This window comes from Osmia bicornis, chromosome 13 (genome assembly GCF_907164935.1).
Source record: "Osmia bicornis bicornis chromosome 13, iOsmBic2.1, whole genome shotgun sequence".
Taxonomy (NCBI): Eukaryota; Metazoa; Arthropoda; class Insecta; order Hymenoptera; family Megachilidae; genus Osmia; species Osmia bicornis.
The window spans coordinates 8116632-8136715 of NC_060228.1; the positions used below are offsets into that span (position 1 = coordinate 8116632).

The 20084-nt window shown below is 42.1% G+C and overlaps 1 protein-coding gene across 5 annotated transcripts in view; it reads right to left on the bottom strand.

The window, feature by feature from the left end:
- LOC114879078 (cysteine-rich motor neuron 1 protein-like) overlaps positions 1 to 20084 on the bottom strand; it is a 108190-nt gene that overhangs the window by 73750 nt on the left and 14356 nt on the right. For all 5 annotated transcript variants that reach the window (XM_029193609.2, XM_029193608.2, XM_029193607.2 and 2 more), the window contains 2 exons: positions 15113 to 15337; positions 10870 to 10914 (listed from right to left, as the gene is read on the bottom strand). In XM_029193609.2, coding sequence (XP_029049442.2) covers positions 10870 to 10914; positions 15113 to 15293 — 226 coding nt within the window. In that variant the 5' untranslated portion in view covers positions 15294 to 15337. The remainder of the gene's footprint in view (positions 1 to 10869; positions 10915 to 15112; positions 15338 to 20084) is intronic.

A 20084-nucleotide genomic window follows, 5' to 3' on the forward strand; every position in this document is an offset into this window, starting at 1 on the left:
TTGATTTTCACGCTACGCGACAAGAGCGATCGACCGTGAGTACTTTCAAGATTCGAGCGCCACCCATTCAACAATGGAATGGATCCAAACGTTTTACTCTTTATCTTTTTTCCTCTACTTCACCGACGTCCAAGTGGATTATCTTGTTTTCCAGATCAACGAAGAACTTGATTTCGTCCGTCGAACGGAAGTCGCGGCATTGTCGAAACTTGAAACACCAATTCCATTATGACGCGTAAACACTCGAGTTCTCTCGTTAGAGAAGCACGTTGGAAAGTTCTTTTCATTCTTTTTCATTAATTTCCTCGAAGCGTTTAACAGGTTGCGGTTTAACAACAAAGAAACAAGAGGGCGGGTATAAATAAAAGTTTGAACAGCGGTGCCAATGAGACGTGAAAGATTAAACTTTCTAAGGGTATAAGATCCGCTAAAAGCTCCCATTGTGAAACATGTAACTCGTGTCAGTGGGATGGAAAGTTTCTTGACTCTGTAGAAGATTTAAAGCCTTCAAGGATAAAAAGAGCTCGACGAGATTCCATTTCAAAATAATTTGTCGGAAAGTTGTTTAACTTTGTAGAAGAAGAAGAAGAAGTAGGGAGAGAAGAAGGGTAACACACGCGGAGAGTTTGAGCAACCACGAGGAGAATTTTTAGCGGAGAGAAGCTTCCGCGACGGAGCGTGAAAGTACGCGAAGGCACGCGAACTGCTTGAAAATGGTTTACCAACGTAAGTACAGGTAACTTCGGTAGTGAACCGTGCCGGGCGTCGCGTCGTCCGGCGCCTGGCGCCCATTCTCTCCTACCTTCTCCTCCGCTAATCGCCGCTATCCGACAGCTCGTAAACGTTCGCAGCCGGATTTCAACTCGATTCATCGTCGACGGATGCGTCCTCGAAGCTGAACGAGGCGGGAAACAGGTAACCGCGTTAATCGCGAAACCAACAACACCGACGACACTTTGCGGGGGAGTAAAAGCAGTCGAAAAGAACAGAGAGAAGTTGAAATATTTACGTCCGGCGTGAACGGCGCTCTAAGGAGATAAGGATGTTTACTCGCGAAACACTTGCACGACGTCTGTAAACAAGATCCTATACTTGACGTCGTTCTGCTAAATCCTTCCGGATGTACTTGCTTGAAAATTACAAGTACACTGCTCGAGAAACTCTTTCTCTCGCTTATAGAGGTATTATCGCTGGAATTCGTGGAAAATTAAGATCTCTACTCAAAGGATTCTTCCGAATATCGTATCTTGTTAGCGGGAAACGCGTATTCGAAAGGATCGTTGGCAAAGTTCAAAGCACGGGGATGAAAACAAACATTGAGGAGGTGCGGCGCGATGGAAGAAATCACGGCGCGGTTGATGGGATAGCCGGCGCGGCGTAGGGCCTAGGGGGATAGGGAAAGCGGAAAACGGAAAGCGGAGAAGCGAAGGCAGCATCGGGTCATGGAAGGATCAGGTCGAATGGATGCTCTTAGTGATTACATTTGCAAGTCAAACGAGCTAGTCGACAAGATGGTGTATATATACTTATATATATATATACACGGAAAAGGATAACTAATCGGGAAAGGGTCAAAGGGCTGGAGGAGATGAGAAAAATGGAGAAGGATATCGGTCGAACCAACAGTTTCGTTGCCTCGAAGAGCGTCGAAACGAGCTCTCGAAGAGCCTCGAACGAAAAAGAAGAGGAGGATCAGGATGAAGCTTCATTTCGCGAGAAGGTGAAATGGGCTATGGAAAACGAAACGAATCGTCCAAGAGAATGTGTCGTTGCTCCTCCTTTCTTTCTGTCCTCTAAGATCCGCGAAAGAAAAAAGGAGAAGAAAGTGGTCCTGGAAAGGCGAAGGAGGGCAGAAGAGCGAGAAAAGAAGACGAGAAGGGAGACGAAATGACTCCGGTAGGTTTATCCCGGACTAGCTTCATTTTCAGCTCTCGTCTGAATATAAAAGACAATTTAATTATAGGAGGATTTTCAAAGGCAAGTCGCTTCTTTCTTCCTCGCTCCTCGTTTTCCCCCGCTTCGTTTTATCCCCTTTATCCGCCGACCTCTGATAATATCCCGTAAAACGGAACAGAGAATGCACGCATCTGCATGTTTTATCCGCGTTACATGGTCATAAACGGAACCGAAAGTTCAAAGGAAAAATCTCGAAATCACCGCTAAGTCGGAGCTCTCCAAAGTTAATTATTCTGAGATCATTTTTTCATCGCCGTTGCGTTAGAACCCGAACACAGTGTGGCGTGTTTGGAACTCGCTGAATTACCAGCAAACGTGTTCTTTTCTCTCTTTACCCTTCGTTTTTCTCGTTAAAACACGGCTCGTATCATCGAGAGTATAAAACGGAAGGCGAAAGGGTCTCTCGCGTTGCGAGGAAATCATAGCGGAAAATATAACGCGTTTCCCTCTGCGTTGTTGCGAGCGTTATTGTTTTAAGCGAGAAACGACTCGGGTCGCAAATAATGAATCGCGACGAAGCGACTTACAATTAGGCAAACAGTCGCGAAGTCCGGTACCTCCGCCAGTTAGCGAGCATTTCCACAAGAGTATTAAAATCGAGAGAAGATGGAGATAAATTATCGGTACAAAGTTGCGAAACGTAGCTGGTTGCAGCGAGCTTAAAAACCGAACAAAGATAAACACGGTCCAGCTGCGAAAGCGAGCAAAACGGAATTAAAATGCATTCGATAATAATTTGCAGCCCGTTTGTTCTCGCGTCGAAAGAGTACAGTGCAACGCGCTTTAAATTCACGTCTCTGCAATTCACTCGCAACTTGACCCATTTTCTTTCCCCTCTGAATCGCGCATAATCCTCGCCAAGTGTTTTCTTTCGCGTAGAAAAGCAACGCGTATAGGTGGCATTGATATACACCTTGGTCCGGGGACCGATTCAATTAACGCGGACCTGAAACACGTTCGTTTATTACGAAATTCGAAAGGTTGCTCCTTTTAAACACTCGCGAATCGCGAAAGTTACGGCTGAAAAGTCTTGAGACACTTGTTAATGGCTCCGGCTTTCGTGCCGATCGAAGCGTTAACAGTGAAAATGGATGTTCGTTGTAAGACACGCTTCGATAAGAATTAAAAAACGATGCTTTCTCTGTTTCTGAATTCGCTAAACAGGTATCCAAGCAACGCGGTATATACCTTCATTTATAACGCGAGAAATCTGTGGAAAAGCTAGGAGCGGTATTTAGCTGGAATTTACCAGAGTGGATTAGTTTCCATGGTAAATCATCGCGACATCGAAACAATGAGCATTATTAAGTATTTGTCGCGGACAGAGTGGCAGCCCGAGCCAGTCAGACAGACGCGATGCGACTCAGCGAAAGGGAAAGGTGAGAGAAAGAGAGAATGAGATATCAGCAAAGATCAGGGATGTAGCTAGAATGGTTGTAGTGTCATTTACATATAAATTGCCCACCTAAAATCATACTCGCGTTTAATTTTCCGCTTCCAGGCCGGCACCATGCTCGGACGCGTTCTACCGCTTTGCTGCTTTTAAATTGCCCTAACGTATCTCTCTACACTGATCTACGCTTAAATCACGCCCCCGTCATACGTACATATACACGCGAGCACGTATAATAATTTCAAGTTGAATCGAAATTACCGAACGGCTGTTCTCCGACGAAAACTCTCGACAACTGACGCGACAATTTCGTTATACGCCTTGGCTCGCGTTTACGAGAGCAGAAATCTGCACGTACCTTTACGCGACGAGTTTAAATTTCGATAAGATAAGAAACGTTTGTTCGCTCAATTTCGAAGAAACAACAATGATATCAGCAGTGAAAGACGACGAGGAGAGAGAGAGCAAAGTCGTAATTTCGCGAAGGGCTGCCCCTTTTTCCTCTTTCAATTCACCCTCCGAAACCCGTTACCTCCTCCTTCTCTCCCTCGTTCCATCTTCTATTTACACGATGGGGAGTGATTAAACATTCTACGAGATGTACTCTCAGACTCCGCTTACACCCCGTCCCGTGCAAACCTACCCCGATGGAACGGTGGAAAAGTTTCAAATTTGAAAAATTCATGGTTATCTTCAACGGGGAACTCGTTCCGCGTGTACGGAAAAAGTATTTCGATTGAAATTCCGAAAAATTTATGGATACCGTATGGCACGTGAGCAAATTCGCCAAGGTACATAAAGCCGGTACCACGAATAAATGATTATTCATATTTGGCGAGGCGGTAAAAGCGCGTACGGTAAACAAAGGGTAGAATAGAAGAGGCGGCTAGTCGTCGGTTAGCCTCACGAGAGAAAATTACTCGGCGCGGAAAAGGAATGACAGCGTAGAAACGAGTAGGTGGATAGAAAAAAAAAAAAGGGACGAGCAGGGCTACTGATCGATACGAGGAGTAAGAGGGATAGGCGTTTGGCGAGAAAAATGAACTGGAACGAGAAGCAGTAAGCGAAAAAATGAGGAAGCTTGTAAGGGCTCGCGGTCGAAACGAAACGAGCCGCGCCGTCAAATTACACGGAACAGTCGACAGACAATGTTTGGACGAATCCCCATAGACCGTGGCAGAATAATCAAGCCTCGCTCTTACGCGTTCATGGAAATTGCAGCAAAGCCTCTAGCTGCGCTTGTACATTTCATATTTTACGATGTGTACGCAGGTCCATCGCGAGAGCAAATAGGGAATAGAAGGGGACGACCAAAGGTAGAGGAGAGAAGTTGAAACTTCCTGCGGTGCATTCTGCCGGAGGCGAGGCCGGTAGTGGTGCATTAACCGTGCATTTACGTGTAGGTAAGACGCGCAAACGTAGGGATGCACCGTCGACAGATCGCCTCTACTCACAGTCGTTTTTACGCTCCGCGTTATCCATCATACGGTGACTGTGCTAGTTTTTCTTTTTTTTTTTTCCTTTCTCTCTTTAATTCGGATCGTTCCTCCAACCTCGCGTTTACATCGTCGAGTAACAGACTCGGCACACTCGCGAAATACGTATCAACGAGCATTGTTACACGTGTATTAATTATTCCTCCTTTTCTACTCTTCTCCTCCAAAGGTTTCATTTAAACGGGCAACTAATTTGGCCCTGCTTCGAGCACAGAAATGCATTCTCGACATTCCCATTTTGTAAATATACAGGAAAATTGATATCACCGAACGGCCAGTGAGCTTTATTTTTAATGTCCGCTCATTCGGTTTATTGCTTGACCCAATTAATTCCGCCGTTTCGAATTTATCGGTGAAACGTCAGCGGCTCGATTCGAAATCTCATTTCTGATTTATAACGTTACCGAACGAACGCTTTACAACGAAATTCGTATGCAATTGTTCGCGAGCGTGGCCGTTCAACCGACCGTTCCACTGTCAAAAAGGACAAGCGATAAAACCAACTCACCAGGGAGTACCTGTCGAACGTGTTCGACCGTGGTTCGTCGATTCGTATCGCGATGATTTTATAATAAATCCGGTACCACTTCGCTGCGAAATTGACAAGTTTGTAACTATTCATTGCGATCGACTGCATAATCGTCAAAGAACAGAGCTGAGTGAAACGAAAGAAGGGAAAGGATACGCTTACAAATGGAATTCCGCGCGGTTTATCTTCTGACCAACATTATCAAAATTGAATGCCGAGGAAGGAACACGAGCAAAGCAAAAGAGGAGCTTTCCAGCTGTTCCATCGTTATTTATGTGCCCGTCGTACGACGCGACGCGGCCATTCTCGATATACAATAGAAATTTGTTCGCGCGACGTGTCGAGCAACTCGAACGGGAGCGAAGAGAATAGAAAAAAAAAGAGGAAAGAACAGAGCGACCAGGGGAAGAAGATTCGAAGGCTCGCAGCAAACCGATTTCAAGTTCCACGGAGTTTTAGAGCCGTGAAAAGTGTTTCGGATCTTCGGAGGAGGTGTTCCTATAGAACGAGTCAAAGGGAACGAGAGCCAGAGGGTGGAGAGGAAACACCGGGGTCAGATTGATTGCTCCTTTCACCCTCTCCGCTTCAAGGCCGAACCTATAGATATATTCGCGATGCGGACAAGCGCAATTCGTGACCCGAAATCAAATCCTCTGCCCACCTCCGATCCCGACTCCGACTTTCTTTCCAGACCCGAATTTCCTTGTTCCCCTCGTTAATTGCACCTCCAAGATTGAAAAACCGTCAGGGTCTGCGATAATATTCTCGTGAAATGATCGAAAACAAGGTATTACGATTATCTTCTCGATATCGTACTCCCCCGTTTATGCAAAGCGAATCATTATCATTTTTCTCGACGCGAGTGGCCCTTCGAGCCAATTACCCAGCGCAATATTCAGCACTTTCGTTAATTTGCTCTCTTTTTCTGTTACTTCTAACGAAATTGCAAGTGGTCGTGTTCGATAGCGGTCGCTGGTAATTATCTTTAAAGGTAAACTACGAACGCGCGGTCTAATTCGATGGGTCTACCTGGGATACTCGACGAACCGATTAACCGAATTATCGGGAGACCATTAACCGAAGAGAAGTCGGACAGACTTTACGTAACGCAGTTACATTAAAAACGTACTTTAAATTCGAAAGCTACGAATTCCTTTCGTACGAGCCCCATAAATTTATTCGACTCCAGCCACGCCATTCTACAACGAAGATTACCATCGGGAATGGGATTACGCGCACCTACCGAAAGAGGTTTCCGCTAACGGATGCAAATATGAATAAAAGCGCCGGCCCTCCGGTTCTTTTTCAACATTTTCCTGGACCCGTTGCCGGGTCACCGAAAGAAACCTAAATGCGCCAAGTGAAAATGATTACGGTGCTTGACAAAGCGGAACTACTCTTTTTAACGCGTTCTATGCAACGGGGACCAGCGACGAAGAAGATCAGAGAAACGAAATGAAATCGTAACGAGCGTAGTATCGTTCATATTTTAATTTCTACATTGATCCACTCTCGCTGGTCTTTTTCGATTCGCCAAGAGCCCGAGTAAGGTGACACCACCGTTCCCTTTGAGATTCAACGTCAGACCCAGGATCTCCCTTCTCGCCGTTACGTGTAATTTCATTTGAACCTATTAGCCAGAAAGATGGTCATCCTCTGGCAGTTAAGGCAGTAACTTCTGAACCGGACGGTTTCGTTGAACCCTTACCACTCGGTGCCCGGCTTGTCACACTCGAGATTCCTTTCTCTCGGACAACCAGCAGTCGCTTTATGAAGTACTCGAATTTCCCTGGAGGCATGTACAACGACGCGAGACCTAGCTACGCGACCTGTTCAAATTACTTTCCGGAATACACGGTAAACTTTCGCGTTTCGTTAAATCGACGACAGGTTATTTATTTTCGTTCGTGGCGCTCAGAGGGACAGGAAAGATCGAGAAAAAGAACGGTAACAGGGAAGCGAGGGTGGAGAAGGTGAAGGAAGAAAATTAATTTCTATAAGAAACGGCCCTCGAAGGAAAAAAAGAAGGAGTAAATCGATTTCTCGGCTAACAGGTCTAATTGAACTTCCTGGCTTACCACCGAACTTTGGTCACCGCTTAGACTTAAAAAATAAATTTTTAATGAAATTAATACTTGTTCGAAAGTCTCGAGAATGTCATAGGGCACGGATTAATTCACCTTCCGTCGAAAGTACAAACTTTTGAAATTCACTTAAACCCGAGAAGCAGTTTCGTTCCTTTCTTTTCCTTTTTTTAAACAGAGAGCCGTGTTTGATTTAACTTCGCGAAGGGATGCGAATCTTTGTTTTTTATCGACATTTTATCCCTGTTTTCTTCTATTTTTTTCTCTCTTTATCGACGATGCGAGGATACTTTCATCCAGCAAGTACTACGCCGAGGGCAATCCTTCGCTCGTGCAATTTCTATTTCGTTGCGTCGAAGCGGAATCGTCCTTTCTTCTCCTTTTTGTATACCCCCGTGGACGTTCCTGATAAAAGGGGTCGTTGCCGTGAAACTCGGGACAATCTATCCGTTTTATCGACGCAAATATGCTCGAGGTCCGCGAGCGGAACCTACAGTTACCGCGTACCACCCTTCCCTAGAGGATTGCAAAAAAATAAAAATGCAAATCCGTCTAAATAACTATACGATTTGTTTTTAACCCGTTCACTACTGTATCGCCTCTGATACACCCCGTTGCACCAGAGTCGAATCGAGAAACCAATCACGTCCTAATTTGGTGGAATCAGTGGAGAAACACAATTCCGGTTCGGCGTCTTTTTCCAGTTTCGAGTTCTTAACAAATATGTGGAAGTCCACGGAATGTCTTCGCGCTTTTACGAACTTCCGGAATGTCTCGAGTTTCTGCAGTCGATAGTAGTTTGCTAGTTCCCTTGCTTCTCGCTTTTCACCACCAGACCGGAACGTTATTTTAAATCGTTTTTATTCTCTTCTTTCCTGGCGAAGCTGGACTCGCCGTAACGTAAACGTTGCTCGTCGCGAATTTCATTTCCGTTACACGCATCCGCGAAGAATTTCATATCCAGCAAGAATAAACGAATTTTCTACAATTAGATTGTTGCAGGAAAAGTAATATTTGTACTAGTTACACGAGACAGCGAGTAGAAATACCTGTACGTGTAGCGTGTCTTACCGCACAGGACCGTTTTCACTGCGACATCGAACGCGTCGATATTTGGAATAATTTATATTAAAGCTATCTCTACTGTGCCAATCAATTTGTCATGGAATAATCGGTGAAGCGGAAGCTACTCAAGCTAATTAGTCGTTTTTGCTCCGGTAATCACCGGTTTAATTTTACTGAAATACTCCGCAGCCGTGATTGGTCACTTCGTTTCTTGATCAAACTTTTAATCGACTCCTTAGTCATCTTACCGTTTAAATCAGAAATTTTCAAACTCTCCGACTGTTATATCCCAGAGGAATCTGAGAACATTCTGAACCTGATAACCGCAGCCCGAACACTGACGAACCAATTTCATTAAATCGATCCCGATACCGCAGTCGCGTAGAAATTCTTATGAAATTCGAGGATATAACTTATTCGAATGCGGTGAAAATGCATCGGCAGCATACCGTAACGATCCCCCTTTCGAGAAAGGATTCGTTGATCAATACCTGAAATAAATTTACGATTACGTATACACGTAAAATGGGAAAACGCGTTCTTATCGCGTGTTTTGCAAACGTCGGCAAGATCCTCCCTACCGAAATTAAATTACCCTCGGCTTTCAGCTAAGCGGAACGATTTAATTACCCATCTTCATCCTCGTTTTTGTACTTTTAGCCGTTTTTATTGATCGTTCTAATGGTTCGCATCATACACTGTTGGCGTAGTAACTTAACTGCAATTTCACGTTGGAAACGTTATTTAATCCTTTGCGGCACAAGTGCGGCTCCTTCAAACTTTTTTATTATATATCCTTATAGCGGTAATATTCGTTTATTTCCCTATCTAAATTACAGCTACTCCTGCAATTCTTAACGTCTTAATACCTATTATGTATAATAATCTCGCCCACGCTTATACCGTACTGTACTCCCATCTCCTAGCACCCATATTATACCTTATCATCTAGGTATGCTTTAACTTAATCCTTAACAATCTTGGAACATCGTAAAACTTTACACTCCTTCGTTCATACGAGCTGAAAGGAATCGTTCACTCTTTGTTCCAGCCTGGACTTGAAAAATTTCTACTTTTATAAAAGATTCTCGACAAATTACACATCTTCTAGCCGTTTCGTGGGTATCTCGAGGGAACGAGGAACGGTCGGAGATTCGCGAAAGTAACCGATGCATATTATGCGAAACACGAACTTTTCTTCTTTTGTTGCTCGCCCAGTTCTCCGTTAAAGTTTCCTTCTTTCCTCTCATTGGCCGTAATGTACCACGCGAAAGAGGCTAACGCGTCTTCCTCTAAAAAGGGAAGTTCTTATCGCGCCATTGTTGCCCTTTCGTTCTTGTTTCCCAGGAGGTGAACCGCTCTACTCTCGCTCGCCTACCAAATTGAATTAGTTCCTCGCGTCTCGTGGATCTGAACTGGCATGCCCCGTCTGCTTGACCCCCGCGACGCCAAGTTTCCCTCCGTTTCTAAGTCTCTCTTTCCGTGTAATTCAATTCCTCGTTTATGCGACACGACACTCCGACGTACCTTTTCCTCCCTTCAACCATCCCGACCGAACTACCCTCATCTTCTTTTCTTTTTCTTTTTTTTTTTTTTTTATACCACGGAAAACCTGGATAACACTAGCAATTAAAAGCACCCTCTTACTCTCGATATTACTTTTTTTCCCCTCAATTCTTTGCGATTATGTTTCAATAGTTGACACGTCGAGAGGTAATGTTAAAAATGTTTAATATTCTATAAGCGTGATAAATACGCGTATAAAGCGCGTTTCGATCAAACACGATTATCTTTTTCGTTTTGTTCGCTTCGCACGCTTCCCTCGTTTCGTTAAATGATCTCGCTGGTATAACGTCAAACACCTTTTCCAGTTATCAAGTATATAATGGGATATTATACAGAGGAGAAATGGCCAGTTTTCATCGGCGATATTAATCTCGGACAATCGATACGCAAACATATAGGAAGGAAAAAAAAAACAACAAAAATTTACGCGTTTATCCAGCATAAACAGAAACAAGTTTCTCTTGCAAATAAATTTCAATTTATCGTTAGCGTAATAATGTCTACGAACCGAGTCAGAAATAAGCGACATGAAAAATTGAAAAAATATAAAATATAATAGCGATACCTTTGGGATATAAATCTGTTATGTATGTTTATTACGCGTACGATTTATTATCAGGATGATAAAAATATTAGAAGCAACGGCGTACAGTTCGTTAAACGAAAGCATGGCCGTGTAATTTCGCTTTAATCCGTTAAACTCGATCACCGATGAATACTAAACACACTCAATTAAAACTACCTTCTAGAAACTTTTGAAATTGGTTACAACTGACTCACCATCAACGTCGTCAGCCACCGTGTTTCCGGAATTAAAGAGGTCATCTGAAACAGAAGTTTATCAGCTACAACCGGGACAAAGTTACAAGCGGTAGATGCTCGACGCAAATCAATTAAATCGTTATCCTCTTAATACGATTCATTAGTCTACGCGACACTGAAATCGTACAAATTCGTTTAACTCCCCCAACAACGGAATCCGGATCTTATGTAGTAAATTTTACAAAGCCCTTCTTTTTTTTCAAGTCTTTAATAACGTTTAAGAACTCTGTGTCAAAATATTAGCGTGTCTGGCGAATTATCTTTAGCGATTATGAGCATCTTCATGGTTTGATATTACAGCCAGCGTACCTTCCATAGAGAATCCCATGGATACATTACAGATTATGAGTTTGCTCGTGCTTGAACAACTCAATATTTCATCCATCCGGGGGCATTTATTATGCAAATACTTGAATGGATTACCGAACGGCTAATATGGGAAGTAAATTTTGCGCAACATCGACGCGAATCCTAAACAAACGTAAAGTTATCCGGAAGTATCGACCACGAAATCCTCTAACTAATCTTCCTCGGACGACCATCGCGGTATTTGCTATTAATATTTGCCGACATGTAACTGCTCTTCACTATAATCAACCGTTTGTTTGGATCGCACCAACGTTCAACGTGCCCAGTTCTATTTGGCATTGTTTTCCATTTTCTTTTTTTCAAAAATAAAAAACTTTTGTAATAATAACGAATATTGTTCAACAATTCCAATGGTCAGGACAAAGCATCGCACATGTTTGTTAATTTTAACTAAGTAGAAAGTTATAATTAGAAATTCACTTTACAGTGCTCCATTCGAAATATTTTGCTTTTTTCTTAATCAAACAAAGCAGCGTCACTAATTATTATAATAACATATACATATACGTCGCGTGCCTTTGTTACCTTTAAGTAAACAGAGTTATAATTATAAATTCACTTTACGTCGTTCCGTTTGAGATCTTCTTCTCAAAGAAAGCTTTGTTATTAATGACAATCACTTGACGATTATGTTTCACGGAAATTGCAATGATAACAGAACGGTATAGTACGTTTATTAATATTAAGTAAACATTGGGTTATTATACTCGGCGATATTATATTCTATATTGGAGCAGGTGTGTGTAGCTGTGTGTACTTATACCTGACCACGTCTTCGGAAGGGATTAAATTGAATGTTGCGATCAATAAAGTGTCGTGTAATGACCCAATTATGAAGTTATTGGTCGTTCGAGCACAGGAAAGAAAGCAGCCCATTAATGTACTGCAATCTCGCAACAATATCCACGCTATCCGTGCTATCTTTTATGATTGAGAAAAATACGCCGGACGCTTAACAATATAACTGGTTCGCATAAAAGAACGCTGTCGATCGAACGAAACGAGATGAAACGTGAGATTTTTCCTTCTAACAATTCATAAACTAGCTTACAATTTTCAATAACACAATGTGTATATTGTTTTCTCGATATAAAGACAGTGAAACTATCGAACGTACAGTGAAACACGAAACGAAAGTTTTACTCAACAGTCGTTTAGACGTTATACGCGTACGTACCGATCAGTTTCAAAGTTAGTTTCCACAGAGAAACGTGACAACTGAACGTTAACGTACGACAGGAAATGAAACCGAAGCAATGGACTAATATAAACTGAAACTATAGCTATTGTTATAAAGTCGATCTAACCATCGAACTCGCAATGCAAATGGTGCAAATACGTGGTAATGACAATCGACCTCAACATTCAAGCTCTGCGATTTCAAGCAGAAATTCAGAATTAAAAATAGATCGCGCCTACGACTTTTTATTTAAATGGAATTGCATCTTTTTTTTACTTGTGTCAACACCCTGAAAGATTCTGCATAAAAAAGTACTATGGTACTATTAGAACTAATAAATGGAGGGACACCGCGTCTATATAGTAAAAGCTGAATATGCATTACTTGTGATTTTGGAGACAGCGTGCGACTTCTAGTGTAATAATAGTAGTAGAAATTGTAAATGGTTAGTTAATTAGAGTTTGGAAGCTTAAAAAACGTTTAATCTCAAAGCGGCAATATAACGAGAGACTACTGAAATACCAATATTAGCTGTGATTTTGGAGTTTCAATCTGGTTAAAACAATATAGAGGATTTGGACATCGCGTCAATAAAATGAAACTTTTAATTGATATTTTTTTAACGTATTCATTTACGATTTGGTTAATGTAAAAGCTATCCACATTGAAGTTAAATGTTTATATTCAATTTGTGTCGCGTGAAAAATTAATTTAAAGTGTGAAATAGTCGTGCAAAAATTAACGGATACTGTCAACAGTATTGTGTGAAAGTTTCTGATTAATTAGATAAATAGAATATCGAAAGATCATAAGGCAATACTAGGAAAAGTTGTAAGATTTTTAAAGGGAAAGTTATCGCCGAAAAACAAGCAATGGAAAACTTTCATCGTTCTCTTCTTTGTTCCCCCCTTTGTCGGATTTAGAGATGTTAGTCGTGTACTTAACTCCGCAAAAGAACAATCCGTCTGGTTTCTACCTTCAAAGTACGTACACGATTAAACTTTTCCCGACGAATCGAATTTAACTTTCTGCACCGGTGCAGGTAACTACTTTTGTTACTTGCTCGCTAACAACTTCGTTACACGTTCCACGCCAAAGTACGCCAGAATAGACTGTTGAAAGTTCGACTCGATGAAAAGGCGACTTAACTATTGGTTCTGCATGTGCGACCATTCCGCAGATAATTCTACCTATTATAGACGGAGTCTTGAACTATAATTATCGCGAGCTTATTCGATAGCTAGTATTTGGTACAAGCAAACAACGTCAAGAGTAATTTATTGAATGATCGCTTTTACCCTCTGCGTTACATTGCTACATGCTACATGTTCGACTTTGACACATTAAAATTCTGATGGACTTTGATCAAATAAAAGCAATTAGCACTAGCGTCAATTTAATTCAGTGTTCGAAGTTTTGTGAAAATTACTCGAAGCTCTGATTAATGTTTTGAATGAAAATTCATGGTGCTATTCCTTGATGGATTTCAATCAATGAATTCCGGGAATGCTGTCGGTAATTAAATATAATGCTACGTTTAGAGCAAACATACCTATTGGAAACACAATATGACGTTAATTCAATGAATTTCAATGAGGAGGTACGAACCTTCGAACTGAACCGTATGCTCCACTCCAATTAAAACATATAATTTTCATTAATCCGTCGATTAAAAAAGCATTAAAAACTGCATTTATAAAGGTTGTAACTGTTAAAAAATTTCGCGAATCAATTCTTTGCCTTTCGCGATATTTTTTCGATGACTTTAATCGGCAACAAAGAGGCGAAAAGTGTGAGAGTTATGTCAGAAGATGTAACCCTGGTTATGTCTTTTTCTCATTAACGTCGCTGTGTATCCTTCTCGTCTCGGTGACCTTTTCGTTCCTCTTAGTCGCCATTGTCCCTCCTTTCTTTTTCCCTCCTACTATTTATGTTTTCTTTTCATTAACGGGCAACTGCCGCAGTTTCGTTATTTTAACTCTGCTATCCTTTCACGTACTTCATCCACTCTAACGATCCTCATTTTCTTTCAGCCGTGAACGCTTTATCGTCGAAAACGACGCGTCGCGACGCAACTAAATACCGGCCGGTTCTTTGTACGCCATCACTCGATGTACAGGAAATTGAATAATCCGGAGGAGAAACATTTTCCAGGATAATAAAAGGCAACGTTGCCTACTAATAAATTGCCAATTTGTCTTTGGACTTGCGGGTTATTAAAAAAGAATGGAAGGCAACCGTCGGCGCCGGTCGATTCGACGGATTTCGTTCGACAATCCCATATTTACCTTACCCGATATCCTCGTGAAATGTAAACAGCGCGTTGAACAGCCGCACACGCGACTATACACGAGATTATTCGCGTTACATTTTGAAATTCAAATCTTTTTTACCACGTAATATCGATCCGCCACTGGGAACGACAAAAAATCAACATCTCCATTGTATGGAAATAACAACGCGACGGATATTTGCAAAGGAAATAAAGCCCACGGTATTTCCTTCTTCGATATTGATTTACGTGTAAAGTAAGCCTTTTTTTGCAGAACATTAACTGGCGAACCGGCGAACTCGTCGCCGTATTCTTAGATCTAATTTTCTCATCCATAAGGTTCCAGCAAGAAATATGAAAATATATATGTTGAAACTTACCGTATCCCATTTTTGCGACCAAATTGAGCTTGCACTCGTGTCGGGTGGCGTAAACGTAAGGGTGCGGTTCGTCCGGGCACCAGGGTACCGGCGGTCCGCAAACGCATTTTCCGGTTGACACTGTGCGTCCGTTCTCTCCGGCGAGTCCCTCCGACACCAAATTGCAGCCAGGATCGGACATTATCGGCCCGTGAGGACAATGCCGCCTCCATCTGCCCGGGATCTCTGGAAAAACGATGAACCAAGAAAGTTACAGCCGGATCGTAATTTTTTCCCCTTTTATGTCGAAAGTTCCATGGAAACGATGGGGAACAATGCGATCGGTAGAAACGAATACGAGTTGCGGTTGAGTGCGATGGGGCTGCAGCTTTGTTTGCATCCGGACAATTCTTTTATTTATTTTCCTTTTTTTCAAAGCGAGCTCTATGAATAATCGCGGACGACACGATTGTGTTCGAAATCGAAATCATCGAGGTAGATACGAAATCACGCTATGGTAATCTTTATCGCGTAAGTATTTTAAACAGAATCTGATCGTGCAAAGTATTTGTTCGCGGAAAAATAAGCTAATAATGAAAAATAAAATGTATTGACAAAATCAAATATGTGTACCTCGTTTGAAATCTATTTATCGATATAATCTTATCTATCTAAGCTATCGGTATCTGTTAAAAAAGATTTGTAAAACGTTTTAAAAATCACTGGTTTAACAGATACGACTTAATTAATTCTCGAATGTGTGTTAATGAAGTTTACAAATTCGGTTCGACAAGCTTCAGGATATGTTCAAAATTGGTCCTTTCAATTTATATTTTGTGCTCGTTTTTTATGCTTCGTGATTTCAACCAGACCCTTTGTAACCAACCATTAATTTTCCCTCGTAAATAACATGCCAAAAACAATAATCGAATATCGAACAACAAGTACGTTCCTAATTGCACCGCTCGTTATCGACCGTGCTTCGTTATATTTATTATAACACAAGTATTATTATAACATGTTTCAACGCTGAAAACGTAGAACAAAAATTTCTCTGAATTTTGGACACTCATTGTAGTCGAAATTTAATAGTTTGACTGTCGAGGGAATTAAGAATATAATTAATGTAAGTTGTGTTACGACGTGTCTTGCCTTCTACCGATGCGCTGAACGCGTTAATCCATATTATCGTGTGCTACATCAGGCACGACTCTTTCTAGTATGCCAGGCAACGCGTTAAAGCAAAAAGAACGAAGAACCCCTAGATGAGAAGCTCGGGAAAACATACGATTGTTGAATGTTTTAGCGGAGTTCTCGTGGGAGGTACGATACTCGCATCGATACGAGAAAGTCCGTGCAATTACGTGGTTGCTAACATCGGTAAACAGGACATGTACAATGTATGTCAGATCGGACTAAGGCTTCTATCGTACCCGGGAGAATATAATGCGGTTTCCTAACGATACTCCCCGCCAGCTCTAACGACAAATTCGAATTCAATTACACAGCAGCACCATGCAAAACTGGACTACGATCCCACAGAGAGCTCCGGCTGGCGATTAGAATCGACTAGAATTTCCAAGAGGCACCCTAACGATAGAAACATCGTCCACGTGGACGCGCAAAAGCGAAGCCGGAAAAACGATTTCTACTTTTATGGAATCTGATGGAGACGGGTAAGAAGAAAGAAGGGGATCGTTACAAAGGAGGATGTAAGTTCGGCTATGAACAACTTCAAAGCAGAGATAACCTGGCCTGGATTGCTGGATCGATAAGTTTAATAATCCACAGCCGAACGGTCCAACAATCGGATTTGCTGATCGGTTTACCGATCGACCTTCCACGCTTCGAGCAAACCCTAAACGCGAATTCATTTCGAGTTAATGGTCTGAATGCGCTTCCGGCTAATTGGCCGTGGTTCGCCGGGTACACACCGACAGTGAGCGAACATTCTCCAATTTGCCTGTCTTTCTATTAAGAAAATCCCGAATTCTCTCTGGACCTATTCAAAAATTCAACGAGTAACCGAAATCATCGCGAATTCGCGATTCACATAGTTTCTGCGATTTAGTATCACTATCTTACGAGCGCTAAATATACCCATTCATTCTCCTTAAAGCGTATCCCTCTTTACAATTTCGTGCAACCTCTTTTGAACGGCCTGTGTACACGATCCTTTACAATTCGCGATAAATTTCGTCGTCTTCATTTCATTTCAAGCATTCCAGCGGCGAATGTAACACGTAGAAATCATACTTTACGCGAGACGTTCACCCGACTATATTAAATTTCTCATTTCACGTATCACGTGCGACAGTACCGAGAAATATTTGCCTGGTACATATCACTGGCAGAAAACCGCGCAACAAAAGTATTATACAAGTTTATTGCATCGTGGCAGAGAAACCTTTGATCTTCGATCCTTTATCCACGATTCTTTTTTCGATATCCGGGAAAAAAATCGACGAACAAATGTTTTTCGAATGTGGAGAGGTTAATTTGTTTAGACCCTGAAACAACGATAAAAAGGAGGGAAAACGAGGGGTGGGAAAAGAGAAAAAATTCGTGGCACGTCGAGGTTCCGGAGGAACGCTGTTGCGAGACAACGAGATGCAGATTTCCGGTTACCAAGTAAATGCTGTTATGAAAAATAACGGCTTCGCCAGACACTAAGTAAATTACACGCGCGAAACGAGAGGCGACTTAATCAGTCCGCGCACGTTCAACAAGAATCGTGCTCCAGAATTGTCCGTCGCCGCGGCATCTACATGCGACTATGTTTGCAGATTTTTTTACAAGTCCATCTGCGCGCGTAATGCGTTAGAAAAAAAAAAAAGAAATAGAGTAGAAAGGAAGGAAAGCGACATCAGAATGCACCGTCCAGCTTGACGGCTATTTGTTTTCCGCCTCGACATGCGCGTCCGTAACAATTAAACGAACCGGAAACTAAAACTATGCTTTCTCATTAACCGCGACGCGAACGATGATCGATGCTCCCAGACAATTACGCGCTACGTTTATTATCGTTCGTTTCCACCAAAAATCAAATATCAACGTGGATTCGAACGGGCAACTTTGATATTTCGAGAAATGAATTTCAGAAGGAAAGTCGAACGCGTTCTTGTTTACGATTCGTAATTTTTCTTACGACGAAACGGGAACGAAAAACGATTCGTATAACTTCGAACGAAACGGATATCGAAAGAAGGATAGGCCACTGTTCGTTGAAATCGTGAAATTGTCGAGGGACCGGGAATTAAATTCAACCGCAATTTTCTATCGTTTCGCAAATAATCGTTCGTTCAAGAAGCAAAATACGGGGATGGAAAACGACTCGATTCTACGTGGAACCGATGTTCGCGTTGGGCACAGATTTTTACAGAGATCATGAATGTTTCAGTAACACCGTATTCAGAGTGCAAGTTTCATTTTGAAATCCTTGCTTTTCCAAGCTGAGAGAACAGTAGAAAAGCGAGGTTGTTTCTACAGTATACGTAATGTACGATACTCTGGGAAATTATGGCGAGTTCAACGAATAACGGGCACCTTCGATATCGCCACGATAAGTTTCGAGAAGAAAACGACTATTCCCTTTATACGTATCGATCGGCATCCAATAAAAGACACCGGGTAAACAACAATTCGGCCACTGTTTTATAGTTACAACTACGATAACACCTGCTGTTCACGGTTTCCGAGAATCCATTTGCTAATTTAGCCGGATTTCAAAAGTTACATTTACCCTTTACTGATTAACGCGGCGTGCATGATAATTAACTTTTGAAATTGAATCTCACGCGCTGATTTAACGTGTCGGAATACAAATGTATTTATTATACAGAGGGTCGGGAAAATGGAGATTCACTTCCCTAAATGTAAAAGCTAACTTCGCAGTTTGTAATATCCTTACCTCCATTCTTTGGATATTTTACCTCGATCAACGTCTTTGAAATAACGAATATACGTATAATACGATCGCGATAATTTGAAAGTAATGGAAATTTTTAAACTCGCGATTAAATTATTAATCGACACTGCTCGTCCATTTGATCAGTCGAGCAAGGTGTTAACACCCTGTACGTTAAAATTATTCGAGTGTGTGCTCGAACGATTCGAAACGAAATGCAAATAGCCAGAGATACACGTGCAATATATTCCGTGCGGATGAGACAGTGTCCCGCGACACGGTAAAAATTGCAGTTTATCCGTGTTCGCTTTTTCTCGATCGGTATCCTATCAAATTTAAAATCCGAAAAATCCATCCGACGCAACCAGGTCATGCCACGCCGCGTATCCATCGATGTTATAACACATCGTGTGTCTCTGCTACCGATTCACGTAATGTCACGAATTGCACACCAGCACCCGCACCCGCACCCACAGCCATTCGGCCCGCCGCATAGCATCGCATCTCGCTCTGATATCCCGAAGTGCAGCCGTACCTTGCAGAGCCCACCGACGCATTCGTGTTCAGTGTTTCACGTATACAGAAGCGACCGGCAATGTAATAACACACAGCTTGCCGAGATCCCAACGGCTCACGCGAAATAAAGCGAGTAATCGATTGCAGCCGTACACAAACCGACGGACTAGCTACCCTATAGACCTCGCTGGATACACAACGAATCCTTCCCTTAACCACTCCGGCTGCTGCACATGCACCACGTGAAAACCGAAATATATTTCTACGCTTTCCTGACAACCTATCGCTCGAAGAATAACGACGATATCCGTTCTCCTGCTTACCCTACATCGCCCAGTGATTAAACGCTACCATCCTTCCTTCCATCTTCTTTATTATTCCTCCATTTCTTTCGATCACGTTTTACGATCTTTCCCTGAAATAATTCCCTTAAATTAGACGATTCGCTATTCTTTCTTTCGAGTTCGTTTCAACGTAACGAGCACAACAGTATCCATGCTTCGGGGTAACGTGCATGCGCAAACCCTCTACCTTTATACACTCCACGAGACGTATACATAATAGAAATGA